Source organism: Odocoileus virginianus, unplaced genomic scaffold (assembly GCF_023699985.2).
Source record: "Odocoileus virginianus isolate 20LAN1187 ecotype Illinois unplaced genomic scaffold, Ovbor_1.2 Unplaced_Scaffold_13, whole genome shotgun sequence".
In the NCBI taxonomy this organism is placed as follows: Eukaryota; Metazoa; Chordata; class Mammalia; order Artiodactyla; family Cervidae; genus Odocoileus; species Odocoileus virginianus.
Window position 1 is genome coordinate 541,137 of NW_027224275.1, and position 17,881 is coordinate 559,017.

The following is a 17,881-nucleotide window of genomic DNA, read 5'->3' on the forward strand; positions in this document are numbered from 1 at the left end:
TCTGCATATCTGAGGTTGTTGATATTTCTCCTGGCAATCTTGATTCCAGTTTGTGCTTCATCCAGCCCAGCATTTCACATGATATACTCTGCATAGAAGTTAAATAAGCAAGATGACAGTATACAGCCTTGATGTACTCCTTTCCCAATTTTGAACCAGTCCATTGTTCCATGTTTGGTTCTGTTTCTTCAGGACACAGATAAGGGAGTCTGGTATTCTCATCTCTTTAATAATTTTCCACAGTTTGTTATGATCTGCACAGTCAAAGGCTTTGGCATTGTCAATGAAGCAGAAATAGATGCTTTTCTGGAATTCCCTTGCTTTCTCTATGATCCAACGAATGTTAGTAATTTGATTGCTGGTTCATTTGCATAGATGTCTGATAATTCAAAATCTGAAGTATGTGAGGTTTGCCTTCTGTTCTCATTGTTTCTTTTTTATAATTCTTAGACTCTGTGTTCTTGGTTTTCTTTGTATGTATACTTATCAGTTCCTCTGAAAGATATTATTTGTGGTCATTTCACAAAACCAAATAGAAAGATATTATTTTCCAGAGATATTTGTGTTTGCTTTTATAGGTCATCTGTGCATAGTTTGCAGTCACATTAAACTAAATTCATTAGTTAAGGTTTCTTGAACCAAACATTAATATGAATTTATGTTACAAACCCAAGAGAGAAACCTGCCTGTGGCTTAAAACCTTTGGGGAGAAGATTTTTTTCTATTTCTCCATGTTCAGTTCAAACTGAAGCAACTGTCCTATAGTCTCCTGAGGATTGGAGATGAGACATAGACATACTTCTGATTCATTGATACTATGAAATTTTAGCTCTTGGATATCTGAGCTAATGTGAGTGAGTAAGTGTGTGTGTGTGTGTGTGTGTGTGTGTGATCAAAGTCCCCATCATTGGAAAATCTTATAAGTTTTGGTTTATGCCTGTCTTATTCTATGATGTAGTCAAAACCATAACTTATTTTTGTAATTCTATTTTTTTCCTCTAACTTTTCGTTGGGTTATTGTTTTTATTTTATTTTCTTGAGATATTTTTCATTCTGTTTTGCTTAATTAAAGGTGTTAAAGAATATTGGTTTATGAATTTATCTATCTGTTCAGCTCTGGGCACATCCCTCTCAAAATAAAGTTTTATTCCATAATTTTACCTGTTTATTTTCCTTGAGATGGTGCTTGAAAAGAAGTAGTATTATGTGTTATGTAGAGAAAAAAATGTCAGTTTATGTTTATCAGTTGTATTAATTATGGTGTTTGAATTTGTTTTCATCTTTTTCAGCTTAATCTGTTGCAAACTGAGTGGTGTGTTAATTTACCTCAATAGCCCAATATCTTTTTCATTTATCTTTTACTTGTAAGTTCTTGTTTTATGTATTCTGTAGTAGTGTTATTGAAAGTAGAAAGTATTAGTAATTATTGCTTTTAGTAGGGATAGGAAAGAATACCATCTATATGCTTCAAAGAACAGTACAATACAAAATATATTATGTCACAACATACATTTTTGGCTAATTCAGCCTTTAGGTTTCTAAGTCATAGTATTGATGTGACATTGGCTTGTCTTTCCCAACAGCTTTTGGGTCTATGTATTCTATTTTAAAGGACGGAACATGTGTTGTGTAATTTATCTTAATTTATTCTTTTTTTTTTTCTTAATTCATTCTTAACAGCAATGTATATAATTAAATTTCCTTTTAGACATTAAATTTTGTCTCTTTTCCATTAATTTTGACAATTATACTCCCCTTCCCTCACTGTTTTTTGTTGCTATCTACCTCTTTTAATGAGAAATTGAGAAGAGATGTTTTGAACTGTGTTATTAATCCAGAGCCAGGGAACCCCAAATTTTAGAGGTATCCATATAGAAACCCACAAAGGAGATGGATTAGAAATGGACAGAGGATGTTATAACTAGGATGGTAACATGGAATCCAAAGAATTTTAGAGGAGGAAGTTTGTGGTCAGTGCTATCAAAAAGAAAAAAAAGGAGAAAATGAAAAGAAAAAAAAGAAAGAAAAGTTCAATCTAGTGTATGCTAAGTGTGGGTTATATTTTTAATACCACCATTACTGATGATCACTGATGTAGTAGTACATAGTTTCAATGAAATGATCAGGGAAGAAGGTAGAATGTATTGTAGTTGCTAAAAGAATGAACAGAAAGTGAGTAATGTGGCATTAACAATTACAAATTACTTGAGCAATAAGCTTGATTGATGAAGAAATGAAAGAAGGGAACTAGAAAAGAGCATATGAATAGAATCTTTTTTTCAGATGGGAGAAGCTTGATTATGTTTATAGTCTAAGAGAAAGGAGTCATTAGAGAGGGGAAATCTAAGATACAGTCAAGAATGAGTAGGAAGATTGATGGAGGGGAAAGGAGCTGATGAGACCAAAGGAGCTTGTATTACTGGATTATCCTTAAAGTGAACAGAATAACCTTGTTTTATGAAATAAGTAGAAGAGAAAGTAAGGGTAAATATAAAAGTGAATATATTAAAAACATTTATTTGGTTGCATCAAGTCTTAGTTACGGCACACAGCACTGTGTCATGAAGGATCTTTTGTTACAGTGCATGGACTGTCTAGTTGTGGTGCTCAGGCTTAGTTGCCCTGCAGCTTGTGGGATCTTAGTTTCCCAATGAGAGATCAAACTCATGTCCCTTGTATTGCAAGGTTAATTCTTAACCATTGGACCCCCAGAGATATTTTTTAAAGTAAATATTTTTGTAGGTTGGGTCAGGGTTAATGTCTAAAGTTAGGTTCCACAGAAGCAGACTCAGATTAGGATTCATGTGAAAGTGGCTTATTAGGAAGTAGTCTCAGGAAAAACCAATGCAGAAGTGGAAAGTGGGGCAAGGAAGGGAAGGAGGCCAAGCAAGGACAATATGTCAAGCAAAGTATCGTGGAGACAGTGTGGCTCACACCTCAGCGTTGTCCCCATCAGGGAGCTGCAGTATTTGTACCTCTCCACCTATTAATCCTGGTTAAGGGTTACCCAGGTGTGGGGACTCAAATTCTCAGACACTTCTGATTCTCTATTAGCATAGACAAAAGTGGGTTTCAGCAGCCCAGAGACAGCCATCAGACAAAGGAATGAAGTTGAAGATTCTGATGTTTGGAGAGAAGGCACAGCTGAGTCAGTATAGAAGAAACTGATAAAGGAATACAAGAGTGGAAGCACTGGTAGTATGTGCTATGGATGTTTTGTCTTTCCTGAGCATCTTGACTTTTTATTAAGAACCATTGTAAATTTCCTTGAATAGGCAAGTTGAGATGAATGACTAAAGTTTAGAACAAATAGTTGAGAGGAGTAGTGGAGAGTGCTCTTGCTGTTGTTCAGTCGCTAAGTTATAGGCACTCTTTGTGACCTCAGTGGAGAGTGTTGATTTATGACAAATCAAAAAATTGAATGGTTCTGGCATTGTTGTGGGGCTGCTTTGCATGACTGGAATTTTCTTGAGCAGCATTCTTTAGTCTAAGAGAAAACAGATTTTTTGCTTGATTGATCCAAGAAAGTATTTCTGGGCAAATATGGTGGAAGGTCATGTATGCAAAGTTCTGGTGAAAGAGTAATTCAAGTGATTTAGTCTTGGGTCCAGCCTTGAAATGAATGGAAGTAGCACTTAAGCAAGTCCAAGGGAATAGGAGACAATAGAAGGATCAATTGAAAGAAACACTAATTTCAAAGAGCAAGTGGAATAGAAGTAATAGTTTAAAAGCTAGAAGAATAGCATAATAAAAACAGAAATTAAAGATACCGTGGTTTAAGCTTTTTCATGCAATTATGGAGCAGTTACATATAAGATACAGAAAATGTGGCTATGGATATAGATTGCTAAAGTGGAATACAAAGATATATTATCAACACCAACAATGAAATACTGAAGATGATGGAAGGACATAAAATGTGTGAGTTGAGCACTGGTTTTGAATGAATGTGAAGAGGCTTTATGGAGGTCGATGTAAGACTAATGAGGGCAGAAGGTGATACAGATAAATGGTGTAAACCTCAAATAAGGAGTGTATGCACACAGGAGAGGAATAGTTTCAAAGTGGCATTAAAAAGATGAGATAATTCTGATCCTGTCTCTCAGTTGCATAATGTGTGGGAATATGCACATGTTACACTTCAGAGGAAAGTTAATGAAGTAGTGTCTTTGACGTAAAGCCAATTTATTTCAGGCAGAGAGAAGGAGACTTTTCTGTTAAGAGGCTGAGGACACAGGAACATTTGTTTCCCATAATATGAAGGATTGAAAGGCATGGGGGAAAGGTTTTAGAAGGGAATGTTAGTCTTGAGAATATATCTCTGAGAGCGAAAGGATCCCTGAGTAGTGTTGGCATGAACACCAGAAAGCATTCACTCTTTTTTTTCCAACAAATATTTTACTGAGTAGCTACCATATGCCAGGTACTGTTCTATGGCTCAGAAATAAAGTCCCTCTTCTAATGAAACTTACATCTAGTGGGAGAAACAGAAAGTAAACAAGTAAATATTGTATATAATGTAATTTTAAGTAGTGCTATATAAGAAAAATGCTCCTTAGGGGATAGAAAGAGATGAGGAAGGAGTATGCAGTTTTAGATAAGAGTGATCAGGGAAAGTTTCTCTGAGGCAATGATACAGAACTAGAATCCTAAGGGAAGTAAAAGGGTGAACCAAAATGGTATTTGCAAGAAGAGCATTTAGGACAGAGAGAAGAGCAAAGCCCTCTAAGGCAGGAGCATGCGGTATGTTTTCAGGGAACAGTAGGAAGATCAGTTTCACCTGACATGAGTGCTGGAGAGGGAAAGTAGAAAGAGGTGAGGTTCAGAGGTAGCCAGTGGTCAAATCAAGTAGATACTTATAGGTCATGACAAGTACTTTGGATCCAATGAAAATCCACTGGGAAAACTTGAGAATAGAGTGATATAATCTTATACTTTTTGAAAACTCACTCTCACTCTTGTGCAGATAATGGAGTATAAAGTACGGGAGAGGAAGGAGAGAGACAAGTTAGGAGGCCATTCATTGCCATCATGGTGACGCGAGAAGATGGTTTAGATAAACTTGTGGGCACTGGAGGTACTAAGAAGTGGTCAGAGTCTGAATCTGTTTTGAAATCAATAGGTTTAGCTGATAGTTTGTATGGAAGAGATAAACCAAGGTGTAGATGTGGATTGGGTTTGTGTGGATTTGGTATGAGGTATGTGAGAAAGAAGAATTCTTGGTTTAGTGTTCTCACTTCATTGATTCCCTTTTAGTCTGTTTTGTTCACTACCTTAGTCCCAACACCTAGAACAATGCCTGGTAAGTATATGAGGCTTCATAAATTCTGAATGAATGAATAATAAGAGTGGTTTAGGAGGAGTGATAGGTGAAAGTACTTGACTGGTGTAAGGGGAATAAAAAAATAACAATTGAAGAGGTTAAGATAGTGATATCAAAAATTATTGAAATGAGTACATAAATGGAAGCAGAGAAATTAGGAAAGAGTTGGAGGGATATGTCAATTCAAGTGAGGGCTTTCTTTTTTTTTCTATCATGGATGATAGTTACATCATTTTATATGCTGCAGGGAATGAGCCAGAAGATAAGGAAAATCTAACAAGTGTGGGAGAGAGAAGAAAATCACTGAAGTAAAATCCTTGAGCAGGAGAAAGGGAATAGGATCCATGGCACATGCAGAAGGAATAGAATTAGATAAGACTAGACACCTCTGGTAACAAGGAAAGGATAGAGTATCTGGCAGAGATTTGGGTAGGTTTAATAGTTGATATTATGAAGATAAAATCTTCCGATTGTTTCATTTTTACTGGAAAACAGGAAGCAAAGCCATCTGTTAAGAGTTTGGGAGAAGAGTTACTGGAGAATGAAGGAGAGAAGAGAAAGTAAAAAATAGTTGTTTCAGAGAGTGGGAGAAAAAAATTGGTTTGGCAAATGTAAAAGGATCACGGGACATTTGAAGTATGTTGAGAAAATTTAAAGACAGACCAGTCAGGCATAATTATGGATTTTTCTCCAGCTATATTTATCTGCTCAGTTGCAAAGAGATGAATTTATCCAGGGCTTATTTTTTTTCAGGCAGTCACAACAGAGTTAGAGAGAGGCAAGTGCACAGAGAGTTCATAGCAGACAATGATTATAATGGTTTTAATTATGGTGTGTGCGTGTGTGCTTACTTGTGTCTGACTGTGATCCCGTAGACTATAGGCTGCCAAGCTCCTCTGTCCATGGGATTTTCCAGGCAAGAATGCTGGAGTGGGTTGCCATTTCCTCCTCCAGGGGATTTTCTCGACCCAGGGATTGAACCCATGTCTCCTGAACCTCCTTCATTGGCAGGCAGATTTTTTTATCACTGAAAGTGAAAGTGAAGTCATGTCCGACTCTTTGTGACCCCGTGGACTGTAGCCCACCAGGCTTCTCCATCCATGGGATTCTCCAGGCAAGAATACTGGAGTGGGTTGCCAGTTCCTTCTCCAGGGGATCTTCCCAACCCAGGGATCGAACCCAGGTCTCCCGCATTGCAGGCAGACGCTTTAACCTCTGAGCCACCAGGGAAGCCACCATGTAATTCAAGGAGGGTAAGCAAGAAAGTAAGGACACCAAGGTGATGATGGGCAATTTGAAGGTGGCAAGGTCAAATGATCAGAGATAGGAGGGTAGAAGAGTTGACAGTATGAAAGTACTGCATGAAAAAAGTTGGAAACATATGATCAGATAGTTATTTGAGATCATAGATTTGTAATGAGAAGGTTTAGGTATGACCATGGGAATGAGTGGCTGGATTAGGGTGGAGCTGAGACTCATTGAAAGGCAAGAGATCAAGGAATCTATTTGTAGGTTCCAGTGACCAAGGATTACTCTATGTCAAATATAATGCTAAAGTATGTACATGAATTATGCCATTTAATTCTCATAAAAATCCCATATGCCAGTATTATCATTCAGTTCAGTTCAGTCACATCTGGCTCTTTGCAACCCCATGGACTGCAGCATGCCAGGCTTCCCTGTCCATCACCAACTCCCAGAGTTGCTCAAACTCATGTCCATTGAGTCAGTGATGCCATCCAACCATCTCATCCTCTGTCATCCCCTTCTTCTCCTGCCTTCAATCTTTCCCAGCATCAAGGTCTTTTCAAATGAGTCAGTTCTTTGCATCAGGTGGCCAAAGTATTGGAGTTTCAGCTTTAGCATCAGTACTTCCAATGAATATTCAGGACTGATTTCCTTTAGGATGGACTGGTTTGATCTCCTTGCAGTCAAGGGACTCTCAAGAGTCTTCTCCAACACAATAGTTCAAAAACATCAATTCTTTGGTGCTCAGATTTCTTTATAGTCCAACTCTCACATCCATACATGACTATTGGAAAAACCACAGCTTTGACTAGATGGACCTTTGTTGGCAAAGTGATGTCTCTGCTTTTTAATATGCTGTCTAGGTTTGTCATAGATTTCCTTCCAAGGAGCAAGCGTCTTTTAATTTCATGGCTGCAGTCACCATCTGCAGTGATTTTGGAGTCCCCCCAAATAAAGTCTCTCACTGTTTCCATTCTTTCCCCATCTATTTGCCATGAAGTGATGGGACTGGGTACTGAATGTTGAGTTTTAAGCCTACTTTTTCACTCTTTTCTTTCACTTTCATCAAGAGGCTTTTTAGTTCTTCTTCTCTTTCTGCCATAAGGGTGGTGTCATCTGTGTATCTGAGGTTACTGATATTTCTCCTGGCAGTCTTGATTCCAGCTTGTGCTTCATCCAGCCTGGCATTTTGCATGATGTACTCTGCATATAAGTTAAATAAGCAGGGTGACAGTATACAGCCTTGATGTACTCCTTTCCTGATTTGGAACCAGTCTGTTGTTCCATGTCCAGTTCTAACTGTTGCTTCTTGACCTGCATACAGGTTTCTCAGGAGGCAGATAAGGTGGTCTGGTATTCCCATCTCTTTAAGAATTTTCCACAGTTTGTTGTGATCCACACAGTCAAAGGCTTTAGCATAGTCAATGAAGCAGAAGTAGATGTTTTTCTGGAACTCTCTTGCTTTTTCGATGATCCAGCGGATGTTGGCAATTTGATCTCTGGTTCCTTTGCCTTTTCTAAGTCCAGCTTGAACATCTGGAAGTTCTTGGTTGACGTACTGTTGAAATCTTGATTGGAGATTTTTGAGCACTACTTTGCTAGTGTGTGAGATGAGTGTAATTGTGTGGTAGTTTGAACATTTTTTGGCATTGCCTTTCTTTGGGATTGGAATGAAAACTGACCTTTTCCAGTCCTGTGGCCACTGCTGAGTTTTTCAAATTTGCTGACATATTGAGTGTAGCACTTTCACAGCATCATCTTTTAGGATTTGAAATAGCTCAGCTAGAATTCCATCACCTCCACTAGGCTTTGTTTGTAGTGATGCTTCCTAAGGCCCACTTGACTTTGCATTCCAGGATGTCTGGCTCTAGGTAAGTGATCACACCATCATGGTTATCTGGGTCATAAGATCTTTTTTGTATAGTTATTCTGTGTATTCTTGCCACCTCCTCTGCTTCTGTTCTTTATTGTGCCCATCTTTGCATGGAAATTATTATCATTTTTAACATTTTATAGATGAGAAATAATGTCAGATTTCTATGTGGTATGTCCAGGATTGGAACTAGGATGTTTCCTACTCTAAAACCTTTAATACTGACAGTGTCCTGAGACAGAGTAGAATTAGATGGCATCAAATGAAACTCCAGTGACAAATTGAGGCAAGAAAATGGCAGACTTGGCTTTGTAGTATGTGGGTAGCAGCACTTGGGATGCCTCTGTTCAGGTAAAGTTTTGGCAGATAGTTCCTGATAGCATCCAGGCAGAGGAGTTGGTAGGCAGACTGTTAGTATCTGATAGATTCCAAGGACTGAGGTAAAGGAATTTGGGGAATTCTAATAGAAGAATGTACTGTATCAGTGCCTTGTACATACTAGGTGCTCAAATGTTTGTGATTAAATGAATTTATATTTGGACAGGATATAGCAGCAGAGTCACCCTGGTATCAGGTTTTTAGCCAGGCATTTTATGTATGTTCTATGATTTAATTTTTAGAATTCTGATAGGATGAGTATTATTACCACCAGTTTATGTTAAATAAGGTGGTCTTTAAAGCCTAACACGAGTAGTATTTGGTAGTTCCAAGTCATCTCTTAATTTAGTGGGTTCCAAAGCCCAACCTATACCCTATCCTTTATACTCTCTTACCTCATTGAGAGATGTAACTTTTTAAAAATAGCATTCATTAACTATTTATTAAGTATGCATCATTTCCAGGCAGTTTTCTATGCATTGAACATATATCTATAAATAAAACAAGCAAAATTCTTTGTTGCCATTGAGCTTATACTCTACTGGGGAAACAGCTGATAACAAAAAAATATAAAATACATGCTAGAAGTGAACAATGCAAATAGAGGAAAATAATAGAATTGGAAAGACTAGAGATCTCAAGAAAATTAGAAATACCAAGGAAACATTTCATGCAAAGATTTGCACAATAAAGGGCAGAAAAAATATGGACCTAACAGAAGCAGAAAATATTAAGAAGAGGAGGCAAGAACGTACAGAAGAAATATACAAAAAAGATGTTGGTGACCTTGATGGTCATAGATAACCATGATGGTGTGATCACTCTCCTAGAGCCAGACATCCTGGAGTGTGAAGTCAAGTGGGCCTTAGGAAGCATCACTATGAACAAAGCTAGTGGAGGTGATGGAATTCCAGCTGAGCTATTTCAAATCCTAAGAGATGATGCTGTGAAAGTGCTGCACTCAATGTGCCATCAAATTTGGAACACTCAGCAGTGGCCACAGGACTGGAAAAGTTCAGTTTTCATTCCAATCAGAAAGGAGGGCAATGCCAAAGAATGTTCAAACTACCGAACACGTGCTCATTTCCTATGCTAGGAGCGTTATGCTCAAAATTCTTCAAGCTAGGCTTCAGCAGTATGTGAACTGAGAACTTCCAGATGTACAAGCTGGGTTTAGAAAAGGCAGAGGAACCAGAGATCAAATTGCCAACATTTGTTGGATCATAGAGAAAGCAAGGGAATTCCAGAAAAGTATCTACTTCTGCTTTATTGACTACACCAAAGCCTTTGACTGTGTGGATCACAAAAAAACTGTGGAAAATTCTTAAAGAGATGGGAATACCAGATCACCTGGCCTGTCTCCTGAGAAACCTGTATGCAGATGAAGAAGTAAGTTAGAATTGGACATGTAACAACGGACTGGTTCCAAATTGGGAAAGGAGTATGTCAATGCTGTATCCTGTCACCCTGCTTAGTTAACTTATATGCAGAGTACATCATGGAAATGCCAGGCTGGATGAAGTTCAAGCTGGAATCAAGATTGCCAGGAGAAATATCAACAACCTCAGATATGCAGATGACACCACCCTAATGGCAGAAAGCAAAGAGGAACTAAAGAGTCTCTTGATGAAGGTGAAAGAGGAGAGTGAGAAAGCTGGCTTAAAACTCAACATTCAAAAACCCAAGATCCCATCCAGTCCCATCACTTCATGCAAATAGAAGGGGAAACAATGGAAACAGTGACAGACTTTATTTTCTTGGGCTCCAAAATCACTGCAGATGGATACTGCAGCCATGAAATTGAAAGACACGCTGTTTAGAAAAAAGGCTATGACATACCTAGACAGCATCTTAAAAAGCAGAGATGTCATTTTGCCAACAAAGGTCCGTCTAGTCAAAGCTGGTTTTTTTTCAGTAGTCATGTATGGATGTGAGAGTTGGGCCATAAAGAAGGCTGAGTGCTGAAGAATTGATGCTTTTGAACTGTGGTGCTGGAGAAGACTCTTGAGAGTCCCTTGGAACTAGTAAATCCTAAATCAAATCCACCCTGAATATTCATTGGAATGACTGATGATGATGCTGAAGCTTCAGTATTTGACCACCTGATGCGAAGAACCAGCTCTTTGGAAAAGACCCTGATGCTGGGAAAGACTGAAGGCAGGAAGAGGAGGGAATAACAGAGGATGAGGTGGTTGGATGGCATCACCGACTCAATGAACATGAGTTTGAGCAAACTCCAGGAGATAGTGAAGGACAGAGAAGCCTGGGGTACTGCAGTCCATGGGGTTGCCAAGTGTTGGACATGACTGACTGTAAAACAACAGCAACAACAGTGCAAGAAGTTTAAAGGAGGAAAATTAAAGCTGGAAACTGCATAAGGAATATCTGGGATGTGTAGCATTTAATTTTTATTTAGAGTATTCAGGGAGGGCCTCAGTGAGAGACGTGATGTTTGAATAAAAACCTGAAATGAGGAAATGAACAAACTATCTGGAAACTGGATGGAAGAATACTCCAGGTACAGGCAATATCATCGGCAAAGGCTCTAAAACTGAAGTATGCCAGGCATATCCAATGAGCTGCAAGGAGGCCATTTGGCTGAAATGGAGTGTATAAGATAGGAGGATAGCAGAGATTAGCCAGTTACTTGGGGATAAGATCATGTAGGTTCTTTTAGCTCATAATAAGGATTTTTGAAATGGAAATCAATTGGAGAATTTTGAACAGATGAGAGGCATGATCTGACTTAACACTTTATCATTTCACTGTCTGCTATTTAAAGAACAGACCACAGGGGACCAAGGGCAGAGGCAGCAAAACCAGGTAAGAGGCTTTTAAAATGATCTCAGCAAGAGATGATGAGCCAGAGTCGTAGCAGCAGAGGTGATGACCAGTGGTTTTATTCTGAATATGTTGCCTTTTGAGTAGAATGCCCATGAGACTTGTTTATGGATTGAGTGTGGGTGTGAGAGCAAAAGTGGACTCAAGAATAACATCAGAGTGTTAACTCTGAACAAATGGAAAGGTGGAGTTATCATTACATGTGATGAGAAAGATGACAGGTGATCAAGGTCTGTGTGTGTGTGTGTGTGTGTGTGTGTGTGTGTGTGTGTGTGTAGGTGGATATCTGAACCTCAGATATTAACGTGTTAGGTTTAAGATGCTTCTCGGACAGCAAAGTGCAGATATGCGTTACAGAGAGTTGTAGGATGGAGATATTAATTTGTAAGTTATCAGCTAATGGGGATTTCCCTCTCGTTAGTTCCTTGTAACTTCCTGTATCTCTGGAGAAGAGTGAATTGGTTGAATAACCATCTGCTAAATTTTGGCTGTGCAGTGCCATGTTATGGTGGCTTGGGCATGTGTTGTGTTTGTGTGTTCCTGTACCATGGATAATACATTCTAACACCAAGATTATCTTTATCTGAACCTGAACAAGAGTTGTTGCTTCTTGTATTATAGCCAGTCTGCACCTACCAAAGGGATCTGCCATTGTGGCCATGGTTTTAAGTTCATATGTCATTGGTGTTTAATTTGCTGTACTTCTATGAGCATGCACCGTGGTTGTCTACTTTTGCAATGTGGACTAGCTTCTTTATACGAATTTCAAACAACTATTATTAGGTTTTACATTCTACTCAACATTGGAGAAGGAAATGGTGACCCACTCAAGTATTCTTGCTGGGAAAATCCCATGGACTTGCAAAGAGTTGGACATGACTGAAGTGACTGAGCATGAGCTTGCAACATAGTTGTTGGAATATTCATGTCACTATATGATGTTCCCTTTCTATAATTTTCAGTGTATTCACCATGGATATGTGAATTATATTTGTTTGTTCACATGTTATAAATAATAATTTATTCACTGTGGTCATCATTACTTGAAAGATATCTATTCTTCATTGTGACCACTTGCATCTATATTTTAACCTCTCCTCCCCAGTGAAAAAAAGTTCAGCATGTCTGCCTACTCTTGGCCCATGGCTTCTCCTCCTACATCGTGGCAGTCTAGCATGATCATCTACTCCTAAACCATGTCACTTAATTCCTGTATCATGGTTGCCATGATACACACATTGTGTGTACACATGTCACAGTTAAGGACTAACATACCAAATGCTTCTTCACATTCATCATGGTTGTTTAAGTATATACCATAGGTGTCTCTAGCTTCATAGATGTTTTATTATGTTTGAAGGGTCTTTCTTTAAGTGTCATGGTTTTCAGTTTATGCACTGTGGTCACTTGAAAATTCCGCAAGCTTGGCAGAAGAATTTTAAACATCTAGCCTTCTACTGTCCTTATCTGCACTTGTTTGATGACCATCTGAGGTTGATCATTTACATGGATTTATATCATTTACATGTACATGATCATGTACATGGATTTATGTTTATTTAATGGTAATAATGGCTAATGTGCCATATTTCTCTGTACACGTATCAGAGTTGGGTCCTGTTTTACAGATATGTGCCATCTTGCTAAAGCTACCTATTCCAGTGGCATGTTGTTTTTAATTAAAAAATTAATTCTGGTTAAAAACACATAAAAAATCAACTATTTTAACTGTACAGTTTAATGTTACTAAGTATATTCACATTTTTGTACAGCACTCTAGTGGCGTTCTTTTGATCACATACAATGTCTTAATTAAATATGTACCAAGGGCATCTTCTTTTGGTCAGTGTTTACTAGGCTTATTATGGTTTTCTGACATATACCATGGCCAAATGGTTTTATATCATAAATGTTCACATGAATTATAATAATTTGTTTGCTAACAAGTATCATGGTAGTTGGAGGGCACATATTATGCACAGCCTCTTTTATATGCTATGAATGTCTTTTCATGCATAATGGTTATTTAAACATGTATTAATATCTTAGTCATGAGTTCATATAACATTTTTGTCTTCTTATGCATCATAGTTTTCTCCTTCCAAATCATGGGCATTTGCTTCTGTGTCATTGGCATCTATGCTTAGTGTGAAGGTTTGCAGCTTGTTTACCATGATCATTTGAACACAAACCATAGTTATATACTAGAATAGCATAAATGAGCACACACTACTGGTATCTCTGCTCATGCAGCATGGCCACCTTCTCCAAAATCCAGGATTGTTACTCAGATACTCATGTTTTTTGAGTATGCATCATAGTTCTGTCCTATATTCCGTGGATGATTTCTACAATTTGGACTTCATATCCTGTACCAACTCTCTTTCTTCCTGTAGAGTATTTATCAATCATGATTATCTGAGCATTAACCTTTCTCATGTGATTTTCAAACTTTGGGTTCTATGAAAGTTTGAACATATGTCAGAGTTATTGCCCATACTACAGGTGTTTCTCTTACCTTAGAGTTGTCTCTTTATGCACCATATTTTCTTCCTCATATGCTATGGTTTTCTTAATTGTACTGTTTTTGTTGATTTTTGTAAAATAGCCATCAACTCTTATACAGCTCATGAATCATGATCATCACAGCACTTATTAGGTTGAGCATTAGAAATTGCTGTTTTATGAAAGAAAAATTGTCAAATATTGGCACATTTATATGATGCAACTTAATACTGTGACTATTTCTATCTATACTGTGGACATTTTCCCATGTCAGAAATCTGTCTTGCATATCATAGTATTCTATGCCTGTACCAGATTTAAGAAGACAATCTAAAGCAGAACCTGAGTGAGTGAGTGAAAGTTGCTCAGTCATGTCTGACTCTTTGTGATCCCGTGGACTGTAGCCTGCCAGGCTCCTCTGTCCATGGAATTCTCCAGGCCAGAATACTGGAGTGGGTAGCTGTTCCCTTCTCCAGGGGATCTTCCCAACCCAGGGATCGAACTCAGGTCTCCTGCATTGCAAGAAGATTCTTTACCAGCTGAGCCACCAGGGAAGCCCCAATATAGAACCTAGTGGCTGCTTTGGGGCAAGGAGGGGGAGGATCAATTTAGAAAGACTTTTTTTCTTCATCTTCTCATCAGTCAGAATAGTTCTTCAGCATGTATCTGTTTTACATATTAGTCTCTTGTATAAGCTTTCCTTGGGAAAAATGTTCCATATCCTCCTATGCCTTCTGAAAATTAAACCACCTCTATGAGTATGAAAAAAGAGTATGGTGCTGGGTCAGAATTAGGTCTTCTTCAGGTGGTCAGTGTCTCAGATTCTAAAAGGCCATAGGGGTACAAGCAAGTGCCTCTACACTGTTTTCTTAACCCCATGTCCTGGGTAAACCTCCACCAAGCCAGAGTTCATAAAACAGCCTTGCATATAGACAACTCTAAATCATATAATCAGTATAATCTGCTGACCATGGAGGGACTTCTGTACCAGGAGACTAGGCTTGGATTTCTTCTTTATGTTGTGGCCCTATTTTGGACTGGCTGTGCCCTCAAATATCACTTTATGGGAAAACATCTTGTCTCATCATTCAGCAGTTTCTCAATCTGATTCAGAGGAGGAAACAGTCCCTCTACTCCAGGCCTTTTGATATTTTCGAAAACCATCTAACCATATCAAGATGAGAATCAATCCCAAAAATTCTATAAAGATATTCCAGGTCTTAATATCCTAAGATTTTCTACAAATATTGCACAAATACTCATGAAAAGACATTTGTGATAGTAAGAAATCAAACAGGATTGGAGGGAAATAAAGTGAAGATGAGAGATTATTTTAGGATCTTGGATTATAAGAGGTAACTGAGGCTGAGAGAAGTTCTGTGACTCACCTAGTCAGAGGAAGACAGGGAAAAAGATGAAATTGTAGTCTAAGACTTCTGATTACTGATTCAGAGTCTTTTTTTTCCCTTTATTTTTTTTTCATTTATTTTCATTAGTTGTAGGCTAATTACTTTACAATATTGTAGTGGGTTTTTGCCATACATTGACATGAATCAGCCATGGATTTACATGTATTCCCCATCCCGATCCCCCTCCCACCTCCCTCCCCACCCCATCCCTCTGGGTCTTCCCAGTGCACCAGCCCTGAGCACTTGTCTCATGCATCCAACCTGGGCTGGTGATCTGTTTCACCCTTGATAGTATACTTGTTTCAATGCTATTCTCTCAGATCATCCCACCCTCACCTTCTCCCAGAGTCCAAAAGTCTGTTCTATACATCTGTGTCTCTTTTTCTGTTTTGCATATAGGGTTATTGTTACCATCTTTTAAATTCCATATATATGCTTTAGTATACTGTATTGGTGTTTATCTTTCTGGCTTACTTCACTCTGTATAATGAGCTCCAGTTTCATCCATCTCATTAGAACTGATTCAAATGTATTCTTTTTAATGGCTGAGTAATATTCCATTGTGTATATGTACCACAGCTTTCTTATTCATTCGTCTGCCGATGGACATCTAGGTTGCTTCCATGTCCTGGCTATTATAAACAGTGCTGTGATGAACATTGGGGTGCACGTGTCTCTTTCAGATCTGGTTTCCTCGGTGTGTATGCCCAGAAGTGGGATTGCTGGGTCATATGGCAGTTCTATTTCCAGTTTTTTAAGGAATCTCCACACTGTTCTCCATAGTGGCTGTACTAGTTTGCACTCCCACCAACAGTGTAAGAGGGTTCCCTTTTCTCCACACCCTCTCCAGCATTTATTACTTGTAGACTTTTAGATAGCAGCCATCCTGACTGGCGTGAAATGGTACCTCATTGTGGTTTTGATTTGCATTTCTCTGATAATGAGTGATGTTGAGCAGTCTTTACACTACCTTCTATTGGGTGGGCTCTGGTATAATCAAAAGAAGGGTGTGCCAGGAGTGAATTTTGGTGGCGTTGGTGAATTGGAGGAGACCTGTCACAGTAAGCATTTAGTAACTGTATATTATGAAAATTAAATGGCTCTGAGTTGAATAAAATCTTTTTTCATCTCTTCTTTCTCCTTCCCTTTGTCTTCTATTCCTTTCCTCTTCCTCTGAATATGGAACTCACAGGTCTCTCCAAGTTGGTGCCTAAGAAGATGATAATCACACAAATGAGTCAGTTCTACATGGCTGGCCTTGGGCTTCTCTTCCTGATTAATATTCTCCCTGGAACAACTGGCCAAGTGGAATCAAGACGACAAGAACCTGGGGACTTTGTGAAGCAGGATATTGGCGGGTAAGTGCCCTTAACTCCTAGAACAAAAGAAGACTGTGATAAATTATTGACTTTGGTCAATTTTTTTTTTAAATTTAAGTATGGTTGAGTTACAATATTGTGTTAGTTTTAGGTATAGAGCAAAGTGATTCCGTTATATGAATATTCTTTTTTTCAGATTATTTTCTATTATAGATTGTTACAAGATATTGAATATTGTTCCCTGTGATATACCAATAAATTCTTGTCACTGTGTACCTGTTAATCCCATGGTCTTTTATACCTCCCCCACCCCTTTCCCCTTTGGTAACCTTCAGTTTGTTTTCCGTCTGTGTGAGTTTGTTTCTTTTGTGTATAGAGATTCATTTTATTTTTCAGATTCCACTTATAAGTGATACATAATATTTGTCTTTCTCTGACTCATTGTACTTAGTATGATATTCTCTAGATCCATTCACATTGCTGCAAGTGACAATATTTTATTCTTTTTATGGCTCAGTAATATTCCACTGTGTATACATACCACCTCTTTTTTGATTTAATTCTTTATTGGAGTATAATTGCTTTACAGTGTTGTCTTGGTTTCTGCATACAACAACATGAATCAGCCATAAGTGTGTGTGTGTGTGTGTGTGTGTGTGTGTGTGTGTGGGTGTGTGTGTGGGTGTGTGGGTGTGTATATATATATATATATATATATATATCTCCTCACCTTTTTGAATCTCCCTTCCACTCTCCCCACATCCCACCCCTCCAGGTCATCACAGAGCACTGAGCTGAGCTTCCTGTGACTATACTGCAGGTTCCCACTAGCTATCTCCTTGATGCGTGGTAGTATATTATATGTGCCAATCCCCATCTCCCAATTTATCCCAGCCTCCCCTTCAACACCTGTGTCCACAAGTCCATTCTCTATGTCTGTGTCTCTATTTCTGCTTTGCAAATAGGTTCATCTACCATTTTTTCT

At 38.4% G+C, this 17,881-nt stretch overlaps 1 protein-coding gene across 2 annotated transcripts in view; it reads left to right on the forward strand.

Moving 5' to 3' along the window:
- Window positions 1-17,881, forward strand: part of GABRA3 (gamma-aminobutyric acid type A receptor subunit alpha3) — a 237,272-nt gene that overhangs the window by 81,719 nt on the left and 137,672 nt on the right. For both annotated transcript variants that reach the window (XM_070462787.1, XM_070462786.1), the window contains exon 2: window positions 16,770-16,935. In XM_070462787.1, the coding sequence (XP_070318888.1) occupies window positions 16,796-16,935 (140 nt within the window). In that variant the 5' untranslated portion in view covers window positions 16,770-16,795. The remainder of the gene's footprint in view (window positions 1-16,769; window positions 16,936-17,881) is intronic.